At 46.4% G+C, this 23,800-nt stretch overlaps 1 protein-coding gene and 1 long non-coding RNA gene across 12 annotated transcripts in view; one reads left to right on the top strand and one right to left on the bottom strand.

The window, feature by feature from the left end:
- The window catches only part of MAP3K20 (mitogen-activated protein kinase kinase kinase 20), a 175,140-nt gene that overhangs the window by 96,045 nt on the left and 55,295 nt on the right, over window positions 1-23,800 (top strand). For all 11 annotated transcript variants that reach the window (XR_016231496.1, XR_016231495.1, XM_008258756.5 and 8 more), the window contains exons 6-10: window positions 2,166-2,194; window positions 2,310-2,447; window positions 10,963-11,049; window positions 15,501-15,575; window positions 22,586-22,692. Coding sequence is in view for 9 of the 11 variants with exons in the window: in XM_008258756.5 (XP_008256978.2) it covers window positions 2,166-2,194; window positions 2,310-2,447; window positions 10,963-11,049; window positions 15,501-15,575; window positions 22,586-22,692 (436 nt within the window). In the remaining 2 variants the exon portion in view is untranslated. The remainder of the gene's footprint in view (window positions 1-2,165; window positions 2,195-2,309; window positions 2,448-10,962; window positions 11,050-15,500; window positions 15,576-22,585; window positions 22,693-23,800) is intronic.
- On the bottom strand, window positions 16,440-22,590 carry LOC149127374 (uncharacterized). The gene is made up of 2 exons (XR_016231504.1): window positions 18,972-22,590; window positions 16,440-18,839 (listed from the first exon to the last, which is right to left on the bottom strand). It is a non-coding gene; the product is annotated as an uncharacterized LOC149127374 (long non-coding RNA).

The raw sequence follows: 23,800 nt of genomic DNA, 5'->3' as shown, positions 1-23,800 counted from the left end.
TTAATTAAAAAAATAAAATAAAAACAAAAAAAGAAAGAATATAGACCTAACTTCTAGCAACTTTTTTTAACCTCAAAGAAGGAATAAGACTTTCATTTTCTGTTACATGTTCTCATAATGTTAGGTTTTTTTAAAATGTGTTATATGAGAAAAAGGCAGTAGAGATTTTCAAAAATAACTGAATATGATAAAATATTTACATCATTATTCATGAAAGTATACAAGAGGCTTATTCATGGTATCATATTTCCGCTGAGGCTATTTCTATATATTAGGTCATGCAAAGATTATTTTCCCCACATATCCAAATCATTAGTAGCAGCGGTGAGGCCCTGATCATGTATGTGCCATGTTCAAGGCACTGTGGAGCCTTGGCAGGGAAACACCACAGGTGGTTCTGCAGGGATCTGCCCTTGATCACCTCTCCTGAGCGCTTTTCTCCCATTCCTTAAAAGCCCCATATTAACAGATGCAAACAGATCCCAGCTTCAAAAGTATATATCTGTCTGCTGATTAGATTCACATAGGTATTTTGTATGACCCTGACCTGTAATGTCTTCCAACGGATCTCTCCATCTTCTCCCTGCCTGCCTCCCCCTCTTCCTTCCTCAGTGAGCGACAGTACCAGTCGCCCGCGCCAGAAATTGACTGGAAGGGGATTACAGTGTGAATGCAGCACTCCTGCTCTGACCATGAAGCTGAGCTGCCCCCCACTCTGATTTCTCCCTGGCTCCTCCTCCTGCTCCAGCCCCAGCTGTTCCTCAAGCCTCCTTGAGCCTGTGTCCCGAGTGTGTCAGGGTCCCGGCCTCTCTCCTGTCCTTTGCCCAGTCTCGGTGCAGGCATCCTCATCTCTCTTGACCACAGCAGCGTGTGTGCTCTTCTCTGGTGCAGTCTGCCCTCTGCACGTGGGCTCGTTGCCTTCATGCTCAGGTTTTGCTAGCTTTCCTTTTTTCCCAAAGACTCTTCTAGAACTGGTTCCCGCCTTCCAGAAGCTCAGCGCCTTTCCTGTGCCCCTGAGTTTTTGCTTCGGTTCTCTCTTCGGCCTAGGAAACCCCAGACTTCCCTCTGCAGCTCTGCTCTGTCTAGTTGACTCCTGGGTTTTTCAGGTCTTAGCACAAACGTTTCTTCTAGGAAACTTATCTGACCACCACAGACTTAGATATACTTCTTCTTTGGTTCTGTAATTCTGTTTCATCAGCGAATTTTTCCCACCTATTGTACATACTTGTTGACTTGTCTCTGATTTGCCTGTAAACCCCATGAGAGCACAGACAGTGTCGGTTTTGCTCACTTTGCTGTTCCAGAACATGGTGCATTGTCTTCCCCACACTAGGTGCTCAGCAAATACTGCTCAATGAATGAATGTGTGAATGATTGAATGAATGAACGAATATTATTGCTGCCTTTACAGAAATTACTCTTCAGTTAGGGGGAAAAGCTCTATATACTTTGAAGTAACGATGTTATGAGTTCCTAAGTATCACACTGCCAGTCTACTGGCAGAACCCAGGTACAATCTGGCTCTCCTAACTCCACTCATTTGTGCCTTTTTCACTCAGCAGAACTGCATTCGGATTAAATATGTGTCTTGAAAGCCTTTTTAATCACCACTTCATGAAATTAAGTTTCTGTTTTAATGTCTGTTGCCTTTTGCAAAATCCTCAATGCAGTTTAAAATGTTTGGTTTTATCTTTTTTTTTTTTTTTTTTTAACAGGCAGAGTTAGACAGTGAGAGAGAGAGAGAGACAGAGAGAAAGGTCTTCCTTTTTCCATTGGTTCACCCCCCAAGTGGCTACTACGGCTGGCGCATTGTGGCTGGCATGCTGCGCCGATCCGAAGCCAGGAGCCAGGTGCTTCCTCCTGGCCTCCCATGTGGGTGCAGGGCCCAAGCACTTGGGCCATCCTCCACTGCACTCCCAGGCCACAGTAGAGAGCTGGACTGGAAGAGGAGCAACCGGGACAGAATCTGGCGCCCCAACCGGGACTAGAACCCGGTGTGCTGGCGCCGTAGGTGGAGGATTAGCCTAGTGAGCTGCACCGCCAGCCTGGTTTTATCTTTCATAAATACCATATCAAAAATAGGCATGGAAGTTTATAAATATTTAGCATAAGGCAATTCAGACAAACTAGATGATTATTATAATTTATTCCTTCTTTTTTTTTAGTTGTGATAGCCGCTGATGGAGTACTAAAGGTAGGATTATTTCCTTTAATTTTTTTAATTGTTAATTTCGCATGTAGGTTTTTGTGATTGATGATTCTGTTTCGGACAATAAATGGGAAGTTGATGTTGGTTCCTGTTTTCGCAGATCTGTGATTTCGGTGCCTCCCGGTTCCATAACCATACAACACACATGTCCTTGGTTGGAACTTTCCCCTGGATGGCTCCAGAAGTTATCCAGAGTCTCCCCGTGTCGGAAACTTGTGACACATATTCTTATGGTGTGGTGAGTTCATGTCTCATTCCTTCTTTGCTCAAAGAAATTCAAAAGCCAGGCAGCAAGGAGAGGAGAGGTCCCATATTTTGGCACCATTTCCTTTGAGATAGGTCTGCTCTTTCAGATGAGACGTCTGGAAGAGTGGTCCAGGAAGAATACTTTAAAATGTCCAAGATGTGTACTTTGGTTACTTTTTGCATCTGAGTTCTTTTATTCTGAATTGAGAAGAAACCTCACTTTGAGAAACCCAATTAGCTGGAACCTGAAATAGTGCTGGGCCAGATGCCGTCCTGTAGAGAATGCTTGTGCACTGAGTGGAGAGATGACTAGAGTGTCTGTGTAACTCAGTGGAAATGGGGGTCTTTTGGAACAGGACTTCATGGTCATGGGTTGCTCAGATAGTATAAAATCACCAGTAGTTCTGCCAAGTGTCCTCATTAGCAGGAAACTTGAGTATCAACTCTTTAGGTGATTAGTGAGTTTTTAAAAGTACAAAAGAAAACGTACTTAGCAGGTGACACTTCGATAGTAGCAGTGTGGATCTAGGGTATGACATGAGGGTGGTGACAGAGCAACATAGAAGAGTAGAATAATGGGAGGTGGGGTGGAGTGCTCAAGGAGTAGATACTGCAGGGAGGAATGAGTCAAGAACATTAACTTCTGGAGGAATATGAAGATGAATCATTCTGGAGTGATAAGTTACCCCTGTGTTATCAGAGAGAGAAGGAAGGGTTGGGACAGTTTTTTGCTGGATGAAGGAATTCATTTTTTGCCTTAAAAAAATATTTGTTTGAGAGACAACATTTGGTTCTTCCCCCAAATGCCCACAATGGCCTGGACCAAGGCCATAGCTGGGAGCGTAGAACTCAGTCAAGGTCTCCACTGGTGGGAGACAAGAACCCAATTATTTGAACCGTCATCTGCTGCCTCCCAGGTCTGAGCTGGGAAGAAGCTGGAACTGTGTTGAACCCAAACACTCTGAAATAGGAAGCAGGCATCTTAGCTAGTGTCTTAGTCACTAGGTCAAACACCTCTCCCTAGTTGCCCTTTTTTTTTTTTTTTTTTTTTTTTTTTGAGGGCAAGTGTTTTCCCTAAACTATATAGACAGCCTTTAAAAAGTTCAAGATAGTATTGAATTCCTGTCTTTCTGTCTCATCTCCTAATTATACCACCTCTCTATTTATACGACCTTGTCTTAAAAGGACATTTTCATAATGATAGGAAAAGAAGCAGACTAATTTGGGCCCAAGTAGCTTGCCTCTTCCTCCTGAGTGTCTGTGTGTTCCGACCGAGGGTGGTGGCTGATGGCAACGAGGAGATCAACACTGCCCAACACATTCCTTTTTCTTCTTTTATCAGTCTCTAGGTATTTACTGCTGGCTTCGTTGCTTAAGCTTTGGGATGGTTTCAGTTGGCTAGCTCTTTGCAAGTCATAACACATCCTATGCACACCAAATTAATATAATAGAGATGAATTCTGTTGGCTATTGGAAAAGATTTCAGGATGACATGGGGCAAGCATCTGGCACAGTGGTTAAGTAATTTTTTATCAGGGAGCCTGGTTCAACTTCCGGCTACTCTGCTTCTGATCCAGCTCCCTGCTGATATGCACACTGAGAGGCAGCAGGTGGTTGGCTCACGTTCTGGTCTCTCGCACCCACATAGAAGACCCAGATTCAGTTCTGCACTGCTGACTTCAGTCTGGCCCAGACCTGCCCATGGCAGGCTTTTGTGGAGTCAACCAGCACATGGAAGATTTCGCTCTCTCTTTGCCTTTCAAATAAATAGAAATTTATTTTGAAAATGAAATACATATTTTTTACTAAATATACAAATTTTAAAGGTTAGAGGACATGAGTAACATCAGGCCACATATTCAATTTCCCTTAATTCTGATTATTTCTAAGAATGAAGACTGCAAACTGTAACAGGCAGTGATCAGATAATTTCCATTAAAAGAGGGAAACGGGGCTGGGTGTTTGGCACATGGATAAGTCACTGCCGGGGACTCCCACATCCTATATCAGGGTGCCTGATTGCAGTCCTGGCTGCCGTGCTTCTGTGCAACTTTGTGCTCATGTAAGCAGTGGGTGATGACTGAAATGTAGTCCTAGGCTCCTGGCTTTGGCCTGGCCCAGCCCTGGCTGTTGAGGGCATTTGGAGAGTAAACTAGCAAATGGAGCATATGTTGCTGTCTCTCTCTCTCTTTCTCTCTCTCCCCCTCTCCCTCTCTTTCTCCCCTTCTGATTTTCAAGTAAAATGGAAATAATAATAATAATAACATACTCATACCTGTTATTGTATCTACCTCTAACACATTTATATGAGTTATAGGCATAGGGAAAAAAAAAAAGGAAACAAAACCCAAGTTGCAGAGGAGACCAGATTCTAAAACTGATCTTCCACGTCAGCAGGAACTGTGTTCTGACCACACCTCCATCTGTTGGGCTTTCTGAACATGGGTGATTGGTTACAGTTAAGATTTTGTGTGAGGCTGTTTTCTCCTGTGAAGTCAGGTTGCTTCACTGAGTTGGGCACTGAGCTAGACACCAGTGTGAAGTGAATCAGCATTTACCTTAGCTGGCTCGCTGGCACCAGTATCTGGTTTTGTCCAGTAGCACAGGAGCCAACGTTTTCTTTGTAGAGGGCCAGAGAGTACTTGGGCTTGGCCTTGAAGGCTGCACACAGTCTCTGATTCCCAGTCTTTAAACATGGCAACTATACCCTGTGTTGTGCAGCAGACCCTGGAGTTCAGGAGCACGTGGGTCCCTCCCTCGGCACTCGTGGTGACCCAGCCCCAGGCCAGGCGCCCCCTCCTTTCTGCACGTGTGTGCAGGAGAATGTGTTTAGATGCTCATGGTTTCTACAATTTTTTTGCACGATTGAATGAGTTAGAAGACATCTGAGTATTATTTCACTGGTAAAAGCAAACTTCATACCACCTTTTTTCAGAATCCTTCTCATTGCCAAGGACTCTGGCGTGCAGTGCTTTTCCTTAGCTAGAGTGTGAGGAAATCCTTGTACAGTCCCCGCGAGCAGAGGCCCCTCCGTATAACCGCACACGGTGCTGGCGGGCGACTTCTGCTTGTACGGCGTGGGGTCCTGTCCTGGGCCTTTTGGAAGCCCCATTCCCACTGACCTTTTCCTTTTCCTTTTTCCTTTTTTTTTTTTTTTTTAAGGATTTATTTATTTGAAAGGCAGAGCTACTGAGAGGCAGAGAGAGAGGGAGAGGTCTTCTGTCCACTGTTTCACCCCCCAGGTGGCCGCAACGGCCGGAGCTGCGCCGATCCGAAGCCAGGAGCCAGGAGCATCTTCTGGGTCTTCTACACGGGTGCATGGGCCCAAGGACTTGGGCCATCTTCTACTGCTTTTCCAGGCCACAGCAGAGAGCTGGACTGGAAGAGGAGCAGCTAGGACTTGAACCAGTGCCATATTGGGTGCCAGCACTGCAGGCGGCGGCTTTACCCGTTACGCCACAGTGCCAGCCCCATTGACCCTTTCCTTAAATGGGGTTCGAGTTAACCTGTCGGGAGCTGCAAACATTCTGTTTCTTTTATGACAGACTTCTGCACTCAAGTGACTGTTTAAAATTTGTGTTGCCACACGGTAATTGTACATATTATGGGCCGCAGAGTGGCATCTAACTCACGCACGTAATGTGTCATGATCAGGTCAGGTTAATGGGAAGGGTCCGTCACTTCAGACACTTTCACCTAGAGTCCCGCCTGGCAGCCACTTTAGAATATTCTGCTCCTGAGCTGTAGACCGTGAGAAGTTAGGCCTCCTGCCAGCCACACCCCTGCGCCTGGGAGCGCTCCTCCCCTGTGCCCTGATCCCAGCGCTCGTGACCACTGCTCTCCTCTCTGCTTCTCTGACGTTGGCGCTTTAGCTTCCGCAGATAAGTGCGAGCAGGTGGGACACTGGAGTGGCAGGGCTCAGCGTGATCCCCTCTGTCCACGTGGTGGAGGACCCTACCTTTGCTTGATCTGCTTGTCTTTGACTTGGAGGAGATTTCACAGACGCTTAACAAGTGAGCCCATCGCTGAGCCACGCGCGCTGCCGGCTGCCCCGTGTTGCCACTGCTGCTGTTTGCTCACACACCGCATGCCGCTCCTCGGAGCCCGGGCTTAGGCCTCCAGGGCTGTGTTGGTGCTAGAGTCTTCCCCGACTGGTGGAGACGGAGCGATTCTCCTGCACCTCTGCTCTGACACAGCCCCTGCCATCCAACCGTCTGCGCGAGACAGGCTCGCCTGCCGCTCACTCCGCCTGCACTGGGCCATCTCATCCCAAACAGGAACTCACGATTGTGTCTGAAACGACCCCTTCTGCTCTGTTCTGCATAAGCACGACCAGTGAATGGGAAAGCACAGCAGGCGTTCTAGAGCCTTATTGTTGGAGTGATCACAATTTTTTTTCAATTTATTTTATTTGAGAGGTAGAGTTACAGAGAGAGAGGGGAAGAGATGGAGAGAGGTCTTCCATCCGTTGGTTCACTCCCTAATGGCTGCAAAGGCTGGAGCTAAGCAGATCCAAAGCCAGGAGCCAGGAGCTTCTTCTGGGTCTCCCACGTGGGTGCAGGGGCCCAAGGACTTGGGCCATCTTCTACTGCTTTCCCAGGCCATAGCAGAGAGCTGGATCAGAAGAGGAGCAGCCAGGACATGAACCAGTGCCCATATGGGATGCTGGCACTGCAGGTGGTGGCTTAGCCACTACACCACAGCGCAGCCCCACAATTTTGTTTTAATGAAATAAGCATGATATCTTCAAAGTGTCTGTCACTTACAAGAGCAGGAGGACAGTAATTAACTGGGGATTGTGTTTTTTTGAAATCTGAGCCATAAACTTTGAAAATGATGCCTATCTCAGGAAGCAATGTGTTTATTGAGAATTTTTGATGTCCTCACAAAAATAGGTGAGTAGCCAGGACTGGCTCATCAGTGGGGGCAGCATTTGTGTAAAACACCCCTGGTTCATTAAGAGTCTGTTCTGCTCATTGAAACCCTCCCCTGCGCTCAGCAGTCACACACGGTTCAGTAAGACCACTCAGGAGAGTTGCCTTATTTAAACCCACCCCCCAGAAATGCAGTGTGTGTTTGCCTTCTGTTTTTCTGGGATATTTTTTCAAGTTTGCTGTAAGAATTTATCCCCTTATCCACTAGTACTCCTTCCTCCCACCCCCACCCCCATATTTTTTGGTAAGATTTATTTATTTGAAAGGTAGAGTTAGAGAGAGGGAAGGAGAAAGGGAGTAAGACAGCTCCCCAGATGACTACAAAGACTGGCACTGGGCCAGGCCAAAGCCAGGAGCCTAGAACCCCATCCTGGTGTCCCACATGGGTGCAGAGGCCTAAAGACTGGGGCCATTTCCTGCTGCTTTCCTAGGCACAATAGCAAGGAGCTGGATCGGAAGTGGAGCAGCCAGGACTCCGGTGCTCATATGGGATGCCTGTGTTGTGGGTGGCAACCTAACCAGCTGTGCCACAGTGCTGGCCCCCTAGCACCCAGGATACTCGCCCTCCCCAGCTTCATGAACCCTTCTGCCTCTTGACATGTGTCAAGCCCAGCCTGCCTTGTCCTGTCTGAGAATAAACGTGTTACAGATGCCAGGAAGGGGTCTTGGGATCCTTGCTTCTAAGTTGGTCGATTTTGCTAGGCAGGTGCATTTTTTTCATTTTATGAAAAAGGAGATTGTTCTGCCCTCTTACAACTCCTGTTGAGAGATGGAACCAGAAGGAGCGTTCGGTAGGTCACGCACAGAGGAAGAGAGAAACAGAAACTCACTGAGAGAGCAAGCCTTCCGCAGCCCTGCGGCCGAGCCCCTCTTGAAGAAGAAGGCTGTGCTGATGCCAGTGTGGGTGCGCTCACCTTCTTAGAAGCTTCTTGGCCAAGACCAGCTTTGAAAACAGAGGGGCCTAAGAGGTGCTGGCTGCCCGTCTCGTTTGGGAGCCTGTGTCAGAAGCAGCGGGCACAGGTGACGGCTGGCTGTCGTTTGCGAGAGAAGACGCAGGACAGGTAGAGCCGCATCCAAGTTTCTGGTCTGTAAACTTGTGAGCCCTGTTGAGCTGTGAAGACATCGCAATATAAAACGAGTTGGAAAATATTTGTAAAGTGAAAGGTCATGATGATGTTTGGCCTGTTGGCCTGTACCCTTGTAACTGGTGTTTGAAGGCGCCCCTCGGTGTATTTTTAGACTTCCAACTGACTTCCTCCACCAAGTTCCCACTTTTGTGCCACAAGCCGAGCGCAGAAGCAGCCCTGGTCCTGTCTCATTCCACTTTACTTCTTGATGCATTCCTGAATCCAGAGAATCACCGGGAAGAAACCGGGAGATGCGCTTGTACTGGAAGCAAACCAGCCAGCTCGCATGGGCCTCAGCACGCCGCCCCGGCTGCCCACTGCCGTCAGGGGACCCCTCAGCTTGTGCGGCCCTTGGAGACACAGGGTGGTGATAAAATGAAACTGCCCCATTTTCTCAGGGTTAGGGCTCTCAGAGAAATATAACTCAGATCTTAGACGATTTAGGACACTTTTCAGTGGAATATTTTGGAATAAAAGTCTGGTATCAATGTTTTCCGGGTGTCATTTTCCCGAACTCTTGGTTTTACATTGTACCTTTCAAAACTCAGAGTGTGTGTGTGTATGAGAGAGTGTGTGTGTATGAGAGTGTGCGTGAGTGCTGCATGCACGTATGTACCCAGTGTGTGTTGTACCTGCAGGCCAAACTGAGAAAAGGAGGCACAAGGCTGCTCCCCTGAGTATGCTGGGGTCTGGAGCCTTTGAGTTTTCTTAGGCTGGTTTCATGTTCCCATTCTCCTGCATGATGCCATGGCCATGCTCTTCCCGGCTCTTCGGCTCCCTTGCTACCCCTAGCCCCTGTGGAATGGTAATTGACCAAGTGGAGGGGCTCCATTTCCAGCTCAGCCCTGTCGCTGCGCGGGCCCCCCTGTGTGTGGATGGCATGTGGGGGTGACTGCATACCTGTGCTGGCTCCCCCCTTCCCTTCCGCCCAGTGTTTGCCAGATTGTGCCCCTCTGGCATGTCCCTTTCCTCTGCCTAAGCACTCGTGTGACTCAAATAGAGTTGTTCAGCAGCTCTTCTAAAGAAGTACCTTGCACACTTGATTGAAAGCCCAAAGAGGCTTCAGGTGGTTGTTGTTGTTTTTTCTCCAGCTTGAGCAGCATCTGCCAATTTCTGATTTTCCTGCCTTTGTATTAGCCAGAATTCCTTTAACGTTTTGTTGCTCGAGTAAGGCTGCACGCTGGCTGGGGCAGTGGCCGATGTTACAGGGGTTAGGGCTCGCTCGAGCTGGGGCATTGTCTTCCAGCTGCCTTCTGATTGAGGCCTTAGAGCAAGGGAGATCCACCCCTGAACTGCTGGGTTCTCGCCTCACTCCGGCTGTGGCTCCATGCACAGGGCACGCTCTGTGTGGGCCTTCTAGCCCCGCCCCTTTCCCTTCTCTGGAATTACATGGGGTCCAGAGCTTGACCCTCCCCTGCCACTTGATAAAGGAGTGTCTTGGATGAGTTTCAGTTTCTTAAACCCTGGTTTCCTCACCTATAAACTGAGGAGCACAGCTACGCAGATAGGAGTGACATTAATCATGATATGGATGTAAAGAGGGTGTTAAACCAGCATTCAGTAAATGGTAGTGGCTCTTACTGTTATGATAAAGTTAGGATTGTTTTTGCACTTTACAAAGTATTGTTAGACTGAATTTTTTTTTTTATGTCCGTTTGTTTTAATAGAGTAACTGAGCCTACAAACTTTCCTTACTCAGTGTTCAGAGAGCAACCAGAGTCAGCAGCATGCTAGCGGTAGGGAAATGCTGTGGACATTCTAGCTCTAATCTATCAACTGGACCCACTGAGTGACCTCAAGGACCGCATGTCCATGAACACCACCAACCTCCATGGATGTGGTGTTCATTACGTTTTAGACCATGTTGTCTTAGATTATAGGTGGATGAAACGGAACCTCTTAGACGGACTCATTTTGGGAGAGACTTCTTGGAAACACAAAAACTAAATGTTAGAGTTTTGCAACCATCTACCGTTTTGGGGCGTAGGTGAGGTAGGTTAGCCAGTGGTTTGGATTTGGAGTTCAGTTTATTTTTTTCAACAGACCGTTATTGAAGCATTAAAAATACTGTTGAATTCCCAGTTACTGTCTCAAAATGAAATGTATGAGATTGAAGGAACAAAGAGTTTGAAGTAACAAAATACAAAATCAAATTTGTAGGAATTCATGAAACCCTATCATGCAGATCCATTGGTTTCATAAAATTTTTAAAGTCTGGCTGTAGATATTCTAACTTCTAAACCAGGTTTTTTAGTTATTAAAAAAAGCATGGAAAGTATATAATATCTGTAGTACCCTGTATGAATATAAATGTTCTTCCCAAGTTTCTACAGATGGCGTTGGTTGTGTCTGGTAATTGGATACAATTAAATGTTATATAAATTTTCAGTAATATACCAAAAATATAGAGTGCAAGAATAAAAATTCCACTTTCTTTTTGTTCCAGGTTCTCTGGGAGATGCTAACAAGGGAGGTCCCCTTTAAAGGTTTGGAAGGATTACAAGTAGCTTGGCTTGTAGTGGAAAAAAACGAGGTAAGACTACATTTCTCCATTCAGGTACATAGATCAGAAAACAGTATTGGGGTTTTGCAAAAGACTTTTTCATCTTCTTCAAATTGAAAGTAAGTTCACGCTTATGGAAAGATTAGCAGTAGGAGCTAACACAAAGGGTCAAAGTGATGTTATTCCTCATGAATGGGCCCTTTACATCTAATTGTTGCAGCCTCACGTCGTGATGCTGTAGATCAAAAGTTGTACAAGTACTGTACTAGTTTCTCAGTCTCAATTGTAAAACCTAGGGGTTTGTTCTTAGTGATGAAAGAAGCCATTGCGTCCCAGGTAGGGGAACAGTTTAACTCCATCTCCCGCGTTTAGGACGTCTTTTTTACTGGCCGGGAGTTGATATAGCTGTAAGAGACCTTCAGCTACTTCAACTTACCTCTCCCAGCAGGAGTCACTAGAGTACAAGAAACTGTCGCTTAGATGAGAATTTCAAAAATAAAAGAAGAAAAAATAGTTTCAAAAAAGGGGAAAATGACAGTTTTGCCACCTACGTTGAGCACCACATTGAAGATGAGCTGCTCTCTGGAATTGGCGAGGCAGTGGCGTAACTGTGCGCTTCTTCATGCAGAGCCTTTCCATTTCAAAAGGACTTCAGTGGCGTAAACACCGTTGGTGCTGTGTCCCCAGCCTCGCTTTTCTTCTTCCCACAAATTGAGGCTTTCAGTTAGTTGGACCTATGAGCCTACATCAGAGACCATGGCACATTCATATCAAAGAGAGCAACTACATTTTGAAAGGTTTAAAATCGTGACTGAAACGCACAGCCATGGAAATTCTCAGCATAAGGACGAAGCATCCATCTGAAGGTATTAGGAGACCTTGGAGCCCGTCGCGGGGGCATGCGGTTGTCTTTGCAACGGGAGGCCGCTCTGTTTCCGGGTCTTGCCCGAGCCCTGCAGAAAGGGTAAGAGTGCAACGTCAGGTTATAAAATAATTTGCAAAACGATGACTAGGTAAAGGTACTCCCTTTTTTATGCCTTGAAAGAACTCGAGTGATCTTCCCCGCAGTCTGAGTGCAGGGCCAAGCTGGATTAAGTGCAAAGCCGCTCTTGACCAGGAGACCAGAGTTCCATCCTTTCCATGGCACAGTCCAGCCTCACCTTGCTGGTTTGTCCTCCGATGCTTCGGGAATGGGTGGAATGTTGATGATCGCCGAGCCTGATGGGAGAGAGCTGCCCCTTCACGGAGCAGAAGAAGGCGCCCTACTCCTGTGTCACGTTTAATTGACTGAGAGTCAGTCCTGGCGCGCTATTAAATAAGGGCGCACCCACAGGGCGACTGATACTTTCCCGGTAGGAGGGCCCCCGTGTTTCCATTCTGTTTTCTGTCGCCCATGAGATGGTGAGATGTTTGGTCCTGGCCTTACAGTGAAGAGACCTGGTGACCTCTTGTTGGCCCTGGTGCAGGACACTCAATATAACCTCTCCCAGCTACACTGTTCCAAGACAAACGAGGAGGGAGGTTTGCTTTCTAAAGCTAACAGGACCCCCCAGTAGGTAGAAGACAGAACAACTGGTATTTTAAAACTGGATTTTATTCAAAGGATAGCAGAGGCCATATTCTTTCCAGTCTCCATTTAAATAACTGATGGCACATTCACACCCTCAGGAAGGCATTTTGGATGTGTCCATAGCCAGGTACTGCGGTGGTCTCTTCTTGTTAACTTGTTAAAGTGCAGTAGTGATAGGCCAACAGAAATTTACAAAAATATTCCCAAGGATCGTGTGGATCCCTCCAGTGGCCGCCCCGACGGTGCCATCCTGGATAACCGCAGTCGGGGCTTGGCACGGGCGCTCAGATGGAGCCTCCCTCCCAGGCCGGGTTTGTCAGCTAGGATTGCTCTGTGCATCCATGGGAAGAAGAATCCTTTCTCAAAGTTGTATCTGGACCTCTTTGTTTCTAAACCCTAAATGAGATCTTTAAACACTCATTTTCTAATACTCCATCTTAATCAAAACTAGATTCATACAGCACTGCTGATCTTTACAAAGTAAGCAATGAGCCAACACCAAAAACCTTTTTATGGAATAGGTGTGCCTGTTTGCTCTCACCACTGCCAGGAAGCCCACTTCGTACCCTTCAGAACGTTCTGGCAGGATAATTTCCGATTTTTATGAATCCTTAGCAAAGAACAAGTTTTATTTTAAGGCACCTTGAAACTTTCATAAAACCTAACCCACAACTCTTGACTATACTTTAGAAGATAACAACTTAAACATAATTTTTACATGTTATATCGAAAATTATGCAAAAAAGAATATGATCTTTAAAAAAAAAACGCCTGATTCACTGACTGGGAAGTATGTTCATTATAAATATGAAACTTTTATCCTAAAACATTTATGTTATAAGTAATGTTGCAAACCTGGTGTTAAGATCTGGTCATTTCAGAATGTTTTAATGCAATAGGAATGTTCACAGTTACGTAATCAGGACTTAAATACTTTGGATTCTATTTTAAAGTACTTTTAACACACCAAAATAATTCCTTACATAAAGTGTCTGGGTCTAGATTTAACTGGTATTTGACCATGTCAGATTATTTTAAATAAGTATCTCTTGGTATGATATCTTAGTGCTGGTATCTAAAAAGTTTCCTAATAAGAAAAGATGACAGAAATGATCATTCATATTCAGCCTGTCCCCATTTCAGTTCTTAGGAAAATGAGGAGATGGAGTTACATTTTTTAAAAAATTACACTTCACAAGAACTCATTACTTTCAGTTACACATGGAGAACATTGAGTTGCATGACTGCAGTTACAACCTGTTTTATTAGTTTATATCTCCCAACCATCTTTTATATTTTAAAAACGAAAATAAATGCCTCATTTTTCTTTTGCCCTTCATCAAAAGGCTTGCAGTTCACATTACAGTAAAACGATAGCATAGGCTAATACCTCTTGCTCTGTTCTGTGAAATCATAAGACTGGAAGTTAAATGCACCTTTAATTTGGAGAGGGTTGTTTTGCTTCTGAGCTTGCTCGTGTTTTGGTTTTAAGATTTATCTGTACCAAATATAGATCGTCAGTTTCCTTGCCAAGGCAACTGTTTTTGTAGTTTTACATGTAGCCTCCCCTAAATCCAGCTAAGCTCAGGTTTTTTTATTTGCAAAACTTCTTCAGCAGACACTACTGTGGAATAACACTTCTCAGTCCCTCTTAGTACGGCAGCACTCAGCTCACCACGCCCCGTTAACAACGGTGTTAACCCCCCTTCACACCCCTGAAGGGAATCCAGAGGGAACACAGCCTCCCTACGCTCATTACAAGTCAATGCGGTGCAGTAACTGCAATACAAGGGGCAAGCGACTGAAACGTGTTTTGCAGTGCACATGAGCTCAGGCAGGACCGCGCTAGAGGAGATGACGGAGCAGTTAGTTGTAGGTGTGTGCTCTTCTGCGAACACAACCTGATCGAGCTGGGTATCTTGATGATTCCAGTAACAAAAGCAGTACTGTTAACGGTGGCGTTCTCCAGATGCCTTGAAGTTATCGATAATGTAAAAGTCAGTCCGCCTTTGATTTGTTCCATGGCTGCGTACTTGGGAAGTCCAGCAGACTTTCAAACTGTTCAAGAAGCACTTTGTGTTTATCTGTAGGGCAGAGTTCGATTGTAGGCCCAGACAACCCCACACCTCATGGTTTGCTTGTTTTACTTCCATGAGTGCACTTGGGGCATTTGAAATTGGATGGGGAGCAAGAATTCTTGATCATGGAGAGCTTCGTTTATTGAAGGATGTCTAGACTTCTGACCTTCTCTCTTTAAATGCCAGTTCCAGCTCTTCATCCTTCAAACAAACAAAATTGCTCCTGCAGAACAGCTCTACGTGAACGCTCCTACTGTTAGAGCAGGGCTGGCCCCCAGGTGGTAATTCATGTGCTCTCGGGTCCTTACAGACTAGAGATTGACCAAAACAGGGCCATGACAAGTCATCCATTGAGAATGGCTTCTTTACCAACAAGAAAATGCACAGTTCTTTCGAATCATGTCTGTGATCTGGGCTGAAGATGTTTTCAGAGTTGTATACCTGTTGTCAAAGCTAATGCAGTTCCCTAGTTACCTGGCCTGTTTGCATGTAACAGTACAGGGATGGATTTGCAGTTTCAGATTTAGAACTTAAGTTCCAACTTGCCCTCCTCCTGCTGAGGCTTCTTTTAGACATGATTCTATGTCTTGCTACATTTGTTTATGCCGAACCTGACTTCTCTATGCACTGGAAAAGAGTCCTTAGATACTAGGTATTACAAATCCAAATATAAATGCCATCCCATCTTGTATTGATCCCTGGGAGCTATAAAGTTGATACCTTGTTTATGCTCTTGAGTTTCCTCTTAGGAAGAAAGAGCCCTCCCATGCATTTCCTTGACTTCATGTGTAGATCCGTGTGTTTCAGTGTTTGTTTTTCCTTCTCTCTCATAGAGATTAACCATTCCCAGCAGTTGCCCCAGAAGTTTTGCTGAACTGTTACACCAGTGTTGGGAAGCTGATGCCAAGGTATGTAGAGTGACATTTTGCAGGGTATGGGGGCCTACAGTAATGAAATTTCACATGTTTGTGTGGCTGTTTGCCTTTTTTTTTGACAGGCAGAGTTAGAGAGACAGAGAGAAAGGTCTTCCTTCTGTTGGTTCACCCCCCAAATGGCCGCTACGGCCAGTGCTGCGCCGATCCGAAGCCAGGAGCCAGGTGCTTCCTCCTGGTCTCCGACACAGGTGCAGGCGCCCAAGCACTTGGGCCATCCTCCACTGCCTTCCTGGGCCACAGCAGAGAGCTGGCCTGGAAGAGGAGCAACCGGGACAGAACCCGGGGTGCTGGCGCTGCAGGCGGAGGATTAACCTAGTGAGCCGTGGAGCTGGCCCTGTGGCTATTCACTTTTAAACTTGGGGGTAGTTCACTCCATTGCAAAGCAAGCAAAGCAAGCCATGTTGCAGCTCCCGGGCGTGTTGAGACACAGCGTGGAGGCTTGCATTGACATCTGTTCTTCGCGTCTCCCGAGATTCACTGCAGACTCTTACAGCACTCTCTGGTGTTCTGGCTTCAGTAAAAGTAATTTTGTTCTGTTTTTAATCTTCAGTAATAACCTTGCACCTCTATGTTACAAAATGACCAGCGCACAGTACTTACGTGGCAGGCACCGTTCCAGTAACTGTGTGTGTATTAGCTCATTTATTCCTGAGATCCGCTCTTCGAAATAGGTGCTGTTGTTATGCTCATTTTGCAGATGGAGAAACAAGGCACACAGAGGTTAAGTAAGGAGCCCAGGGCCACAGGGCTCATAAATGGCGGGGCTGGACGAGAACCCACGCGGTCTGGCACGAGTCTCTGCTCTTAGCCGCTCCGCTGTGTTGCCGTTCTCCCCCAGGAGCAGGCAGAGGGAGCACTCCTCAAGGCTCTGGATGTGTGCTCCCTGTCCAGCTTCCCTGGGCTTTCTGAGCCATCACAGTGGAGTTGGAGAAATTCCAGCACTTAAGCTTTCATGTGGTTATCATATTTGAGCATGAATGGCCCATTTCCTTTCCCTACAAAGATCATTTGAAAAAGACTTGCATACATACGGAAATATTTACAGATAAAATGATAGGGTAGTCTTGGATTCACTTCAAAATAAAGTGAAGGGAAATGCGTGATGGTACAGATTACACAAGATGGGCCACGGTAATTTTTGAAGCTGAGTGATAGGTATATGGAGGTTTGCGATGTTTTCTCTCCACTTTTGGGTATGTGTGGAATTTTCCCTAATAAACGGCTACAACAATGAAAAGTATTCTCACAAATTAAGTGTCAGACTAAGAGAGCAATTACGCTCAAGAAAAGAACCAAAACTTTATCATTCAAAATTGTCTGGTTCTTCGTGGAGATAAAGGTATCGCAACTGACCTTTTAAAAATAAGAGACCAGAAAAGGAAGCTTACAGAATGGGCTTTCTTCCTTAATTTGATCCCAGTTCTAGTCTTACACCCAAGAGGAATGGACGCTGATACCATCCAGTATCATACAGCATATAGCATGTATCATACAGCCATACAGTATCATACAGCCATACAGCATGTATCATACAGCCAACCAGTATCATACAGCCATCCAGTATCATACAGCCATCCAGTATCATACAGCCATACAGCATGGCTCTTCAGTGGGAAGCCCTCAGAAGCCTCCGGGGAGGACGAGGACTGTGTTAGTGTAACACAGAAGCTCTGCTGACACATCACATCCAGTGACTGCTTCTGCATCCCAGTGGGGTGTCCTGAACTGAGTGCAGCTAGGGACACGGGCAGGGACACGGGCAGGGACATGCTCCTATCGTCCCACATGCCCTGGCGTGGCCTGGAGGAGTTGGTTGCCGTTCTCCCCGGCTGCGTCCATTTGGCCTTTGCCCTGATGACCTGCACCCTCAATCTTTGCCTTCACTCCTATTCGTCAGATTCCCTTTACCTTTTTGAAAGTTGAGTACTGTGTTTACTTAGTGTTATTTATTAAAGTATTTATTCTATTTGAGAATCAGAGAGGGGCAGGGAAACAGACAGAGCTCCCATCCAGTAGTTCACTTCCCAAATATCCGCAATAGCCTAGGCCAACAGACTAGGCCAGGTCCAGGCCAAGAGCCACTAACTCCACCTGAGTCTCCCATGTGCGCCGCAATGATCCAACTACCTGAGTCATCACTTGCTGTCTCCCAAGGTGAACATTAGCAGGAAGCTGGAATTAGGAGTAGAACTGGGACTCAAAGCCAGGCACCCTAACATGGGACACTGGTGTCCCAACCAGCAGCTTACTTGCTAAGCCAAACACTCACCCCTTACTTAATATTTTTTTAAAAAATACTTATTTACTTGAATGGCAGAGTTAGAGAGAGAGAGACAGAGACAGAGACAGACAGAGGTCTTCCATCCACTGGTTTGCTCCCCAAATGGCCACGATGGTCAGGGCTGGGCCAGGCCAAAGCCAGGAGCCAGGAGCTTCAGCTGGGTCTCCCACACAGGTGCAGGGGCCCAAGCACTTGGGCCATCCTCCGCTGCTTTCCCAGGCCTTGAGCAGGGAGCTCAAGGATCAGAAGTAGAGCAGCCATTGCCCTTATGGGATGCCAGCATCGCGGATGGTGGTTTTACTTACCATGTCACAACACCAGCCCCTTAGTACTGTTTTTATTAAAGAATTATACATGCTTTTTAGCTATGTTAGTATTTTTATTTAGAGTCGTTATTATGTTTATTAGCACTGTATAATAAAGTTGCATATAATAAAGTCTGTCCTAGCCCTGTATGGACCCTGTTTTTAGTGTAGGATTTTGCAGAGCTTGACATGTTTAGGCATTAAAGAGAAATGCCTGCAGTTTGCAACTAATCCAGTACAAAGTGTAAGCAGACGTCTGCAGACTTGCTTTAAAACACTCAATTTCTACTGTGAAAATAGCATCATACTACCCTTTCCCTAATCTTGCAACCTGTCTTATGTCCAGTATGATATACAGAGTAAGTTTGATATTTTTTTTCTGAGGCTTAAAGGACAATTTTGCGTGAAATAATTTGCACTGAATTAGATTGCTACAACTACATCTATACTTGTAATTACATTTCAGTATGCAAAGCAGTTGTTGAATGTCTTAGTGGGGAACTTGGTACTGCATAATTACAGTTCTGAGGATGTACGTGTGTGCTGCGTGAGGTGGTATAAACCTCACTCCAGTGTTAGAGCCATGGAGTCTGCGTGTCCTTCACATGGAGTGGGCTGACTCTTCTTTAAGGCCAAAGGCATCTTCTGTTCCTGCAATGAAACAGACAAAGTTCAAGATTGGTTTTTGTTTCCTGGATTTCCCGAATTCGCTTTGTTCTGCTAAAACTGCGTCCTGCCCCGTGCATGCCCTGTGCCTGCCCTTCCAGCCTGCCCTCTGCTCACCTCCTCTCAACACAGCTTCCGCGCTGCCCTTCTCAGCAAGTGCTCTCTTCCCCTTGTCTTCCTACCCCATCACACCTGCCGTGGTTCCCCTTCTGATCCCAGCCCACACTTGCCGCTCCCTCCTCCAAACGGTAGTCTCAGTTCCTGCCTTACCTTGTTCTGTTAAGATAGCTCTTGCTAAATGCATTGCTAGCTCTACAGGGGACTGGAGCTACCTCTTATTGGTGTTTGTGTCCCTAACACATCTTACGTCAGTTTATCAAGTAGCTGCCCAGTTTGTTGCTGTGTGAATCAGCCAGATGGCAGGTCATGTCCTGAGAGGCCCAGGTCAGTTCTCTGCCTGGAAATACGAGGCTGTTCTGCCAGAGGTGGGTGCCAGTCCTGTGCACATACGTAGAGCAGTAGCTGATGGGTGTGCTCGGTTTTTTGTCAGTCCTCAAGCTTTAGGGTGTTAGCACCCAGGTTGTACTATTCAGGCCACCCACGGAACGGGTGTTCTCTTGCAGTGAGGAGGGGGGATGGGTGCACGCCAAAGTTGGAGGAGGGCAATGGGTCATCCCAGTGGCTTACACTGGGCGCCCAGACCATTCTGTCAAAGAGAAAGAAAAAGGAAAGGTGAATGTTGGTTCAAGCCCTGAAATGACACGCCTCAGTAAAGAAATAGTAATAGTTCAGCCCATGTGCTCACTTCCTAGGAAGGAAGGTGTGTGTCTTCCCTTGGGAGACGCCGAGTGTGGGAGCACAGACTCTGTCTATGACCTGCTCCCTGGGTGGGGCTGACCAGCTCCCTCTTTTCTGGAAGTCTCTCTAAGTCTATAAAGTGAAGGTAACAAATGGAGAAATAGTGTATGTAGATATAGTACATGTGGAAATGGTCCTTGTGATTTTTGTTTTCAGTAAGCAGGGCCCAGGTATCATGTGAGAGAAAGCTGAGTGCCTGTAGAGCAGCAGCCCGAGGTGCCGATGCACGGCCCTCTGCAGCCAGCACGCACGAGAGCCCACAGTGCTGTTGTTCTGAAACATTCACACCGGTCACTTTGTCTAAGGGCAGACTCCAGCTATAAAATTACAGTCTTTCTAGGGGTTCTCGTTCAATTATGAAGGTTTCACTGTATTTCAAGAATGATTATGAATATTATTCTGTAAAAATCCTTGAGTTTCTCCTGCTTTTCCTTACAAAATGAAAAATCCTTTATTATGTAATTAGTTCCTGTGCAAAAAAAAAATTTTTTTTTCTTTTAAAACCTGACACATGGTGGTAGAAATTAAGATGGAAATAGAGTTAAAGGAGACAGGATATTTTTCAAGTTTCCTGCTTAAGGCAGTTTTCTCTTAACTTACTAAAAAGCTGAATATATGCCAGTAGCATTTAGGTACTTATGCCGTCTCTTTAAAACACAGACACACACACACACACACACACACACAAGCATGTGCTCTTAAAAAGAGAAAAATAGTGGCCTAACTCCATAGCTCAGTTGTGTATTTCTGAGAAATGGGAAAATTGCTTTTCTTACTAATACAGGAGGCTCTCGGTCCTGAGAGCAAGCTACCTCAACATTGTTCTTTCTTGTTTTTGTGCGCCCAAATTAAAATGCATGTTTAATTGCTGCAACTGTAATTTGTTCAGAAATGGTATAATTACAAGGCATGTGAAGAGAGACTGTGCATCATCCTTTTATTCTCTTCCTCCGTTTTTGTTTTAACCTTTTGTCTCAACCTTGGCTGGAGTCTAAGGAGAGAGACGAGGATAGCTAGTGTGAGCTGAAGAAATGTACTTCCCACTGCCTCCCGCCCTGCTGAGCAGCGTCTCCCGGTGTCCCGCACGGAGGCTCATCCTAATGTGGGATAAACATTGAGAGCAGTGACTTTAAAATTGGAGGATCTTTTTCCTAACCAGCTGAAATTGGGAAATTTTATTCCAGAAGTCATCAATTTGGAATTAGATTTTTTCTGCCAACATTTTTTTTTAAGATTTATTTATTTATTTATTTGAAAGTGTTGGGGCCAGCGCTGTGGTGTATCAGGAAGAGCCCACTGCCTGCAGTGCCAGCATCCCATGTGGGCACCAGTTTGAGTCCCGGCTGCTCCACTTCCAATCCAGCTCTCTGCTATGGCCTGGGAAAGCAGTGGACAATGGCCCAAGTGCTCCCGGCTCCTGGCTTCAGATTGGCGCAGCTCCAGCTGTTGCTGCCATCTGGGGAGTGAACCAGAGGATGAAAGACCTCTCTCTTTCTCTTTCTCTCTCTCTCTCTGCCTCTCCTTCTCTCTGTGTGTAACTCTTTCAAGTAAATAAATAAATCTTTAAAAAAAGAAAGAGAAAGAGTTGCACAGAGAGAGAAGGAGAGGCGGAGAGAGAGAGGTCTTCCATCCACTAGTTCACTCCCCAGTTGGCTGCAGTGGCCGGAGCTGTGCCGATCCAAAGCCAGGAGCCAGGAGCTTCCTCCAGGTCTCCCATGTGAGTACAGGAGCCCAAGGACGTGGGCCATCTTCTGCTGCTTTCCCAGGCCATAGCAGAGAACTGGATTGGAAGTAGAGCAGCCAGGTCTTGGCGCCCATATGGGATGCTGGCACTGCAGGCAGCAGCCTTACCCACTGTGCCAGAGCGCCAGTCCCCTGCCAACATTTTTTATAAAACATACAAAAATTTAAAGAATTGTACAGCAGGGGCCGACGCTGTGGTGCAGCAAGTAAAGCTGCTGCCTGTAGTACCGGCATCCCATATGGGCGCTGGTTCGAGGCCCGGCTGCTCCACTTCCTGCTCAGCTCTCTGCTGTGGCCTGGGAAGGCAGTAGAGGACGGCCCAAGCCCTTGGGCCCCTGCACCCACGTGGGAGACCCGGAAGAAGCTCCTGGCTCCTGGCTTCGGACTGGCCCAGATCCGGCTGTTGTGGCCATCTGGGGAGTGAAACAGCGGATGGAAGACTTCCTTCTCTTTGCCTCTGCCTCTCTGTAACTCTACCTTTCAAATAAATAAATAAATCTTTAAAAAAAAAAAAAAAGAATTGTACAGCAAACACCAAGAACACCAAGATACTCAGACTCCCATTAACTTTTTACCAGTTTTATCACATAGATGTTTTTAAGGACTAATTTTTTTCCTTTGAGGAGCCCTTAATCATACCCAAAGAGAACTTCTACCTGGAGAAAAACACTAATTATCCCAAGCTTAGGCCACATGGATAGAAAAACAACATCAGAATCTATTCCTTCTCCTTTTAAATTTTTATTTATTTCCATTTTATTTGAAAGGCAGATAAATGGAGATAAAGAGACAGACACACAGAGCTCTTCCATCTGCTGGTTCACTCCCCAGATGCCTGCAACAGCCTCAGCTAAGCCAGGTCCAAGCCAAGAGACTGGAATTCAATCAGGTCTCGCACGTGGGTGGCTGGAACCCAAGTACTTGAGCCGTCACCTGCTGCCTCCCAGGGTGCATATGTTCTTCAGCATAAGTAATCCAAAATATGGAATCTGCTGTAAATAACGTTGTGTCACGTTTCCTTTCGCCCGCCCGGTGGGCTGAGCTGGGTATGACCGTGCCTGTGGGTGCCTGTGTCTTCTCTAAAGCTCTCCTGCTTAAGGCCCAGTATGTGACTCTCTCCCCTTTTGCAGAAACGGCCGTCGTTCAAGCAGATCATTGCCATCCTGGAGTCCATGCGCAATGACACGAGCCTTCCTGACCAGTGCAACTCGTTCCTGCACAACAAGGCAGAGTGGAGGTGGGTGGTCCTGGCGCTGCAGCCCGGCCACAGAGCCCTGGCTGACAGTCCTGCTGGCTGCGCGTGGCTTAGGGAAAACAATGTTTTAGACCTTTGGAGAGGAGACCTGGTGAGCCCTCCCTCTCACACGGAAGCAAGAGGGAGAGTCTGCGTTGTCTGACTGCATCCCTCAGTGTTTGGAAAGAATACTGAAATCCTGGCTTCTGAGACAAACGCTGGTGAGCAGCCCGTCCCCGTCCCCATCCCCGCTCTGGCCTGTGTCCAGTAAAGTAAGAGAGGAAAACTGTGCAGGCCTTGAAATGCGCGGGCGCCAGATCTGCTGCTGGAGAGGGCAAGGGCACTGTAAAAACACTTGTAAAAGAAAACTTGGGCCCTTATAAATCCTATCAAATGTTGTGAAGTGCAGAACAAACTTCGGAACGAGAGAACCGTCTTGTATGAGTGGAAAAAGTAAGCCCAGGCTAGCCCGTCCGAGCCAGCTCACATGATGCACGTATAAATAGCATGTTTGGGAGCTGACACCACTGCTGCCCTGACTCAGCAGAGGTGGGAGTAACCTCAACTCTGCTCCGAGGCAGTAATGTGAGGCCTTACGCCATCTGCTGATGCTGGCTGAACACTGCATGCAGGTTGAAAACCACCAGGTTGTGGACTCCTGTTGTCCCAAGTCTCCTTGGGCTTCCTGTTTGGTATTTTACAGTCACACTATGTATGCTTATTCCTTTGAAAGATCTCCCTAGGGCGAGTGAGTTAAGTGAATTATTACTTAGGGCTACAAAAGTAACACCGTGAAGTCAAGTCTAGTCCTAAGAGACAATTTTTAGGCTGAAATAATTAAAAAAGCAAAACATTTGTTTCCTGCAGTAAGAGATCAGTGACTGTGTAATCGGATCACTTCCCATCAGAACCCTCGTATGGGTTCCAATCACTCGTAAGATGAAGGGAAAGATACTTAACAGGACTTTGGAGACTGAATGAGGCCATCTGGGTTTTGGCCCCAATGGCCTTAGCTTAAGATCATGGTCCTATTCCACGCTTGCCCTCCCTCTGCAGGGGGGCTTTGCAGATACAGTTTCCCCTCTTTAAAGCCCACCCCTGTGCAGCTGCA

This window comes from Oryctolagus cuniculus, chromosome 3, assembly GCF_051225735.1.
Source record: "Oryctolagus cuniculus isolate XC-2025 breed Fujian yellow rabbit chromosome 3, ASM5122573v1, whole genome shotgun sequence".
Classification (NCBI taxonomy): domain Eukaryota; kingdom Metazoa; phylum Chordata; class Mammalia; order Lagomorpha; family Leporidae; genus Oryctolagus; species Oryctolagus cuniculus.
The sequence above is the reverse complement of the archived record's forward strand: the minus strand, read 5'-3'. Positions and strand labels throughout refer to the sequence as shown.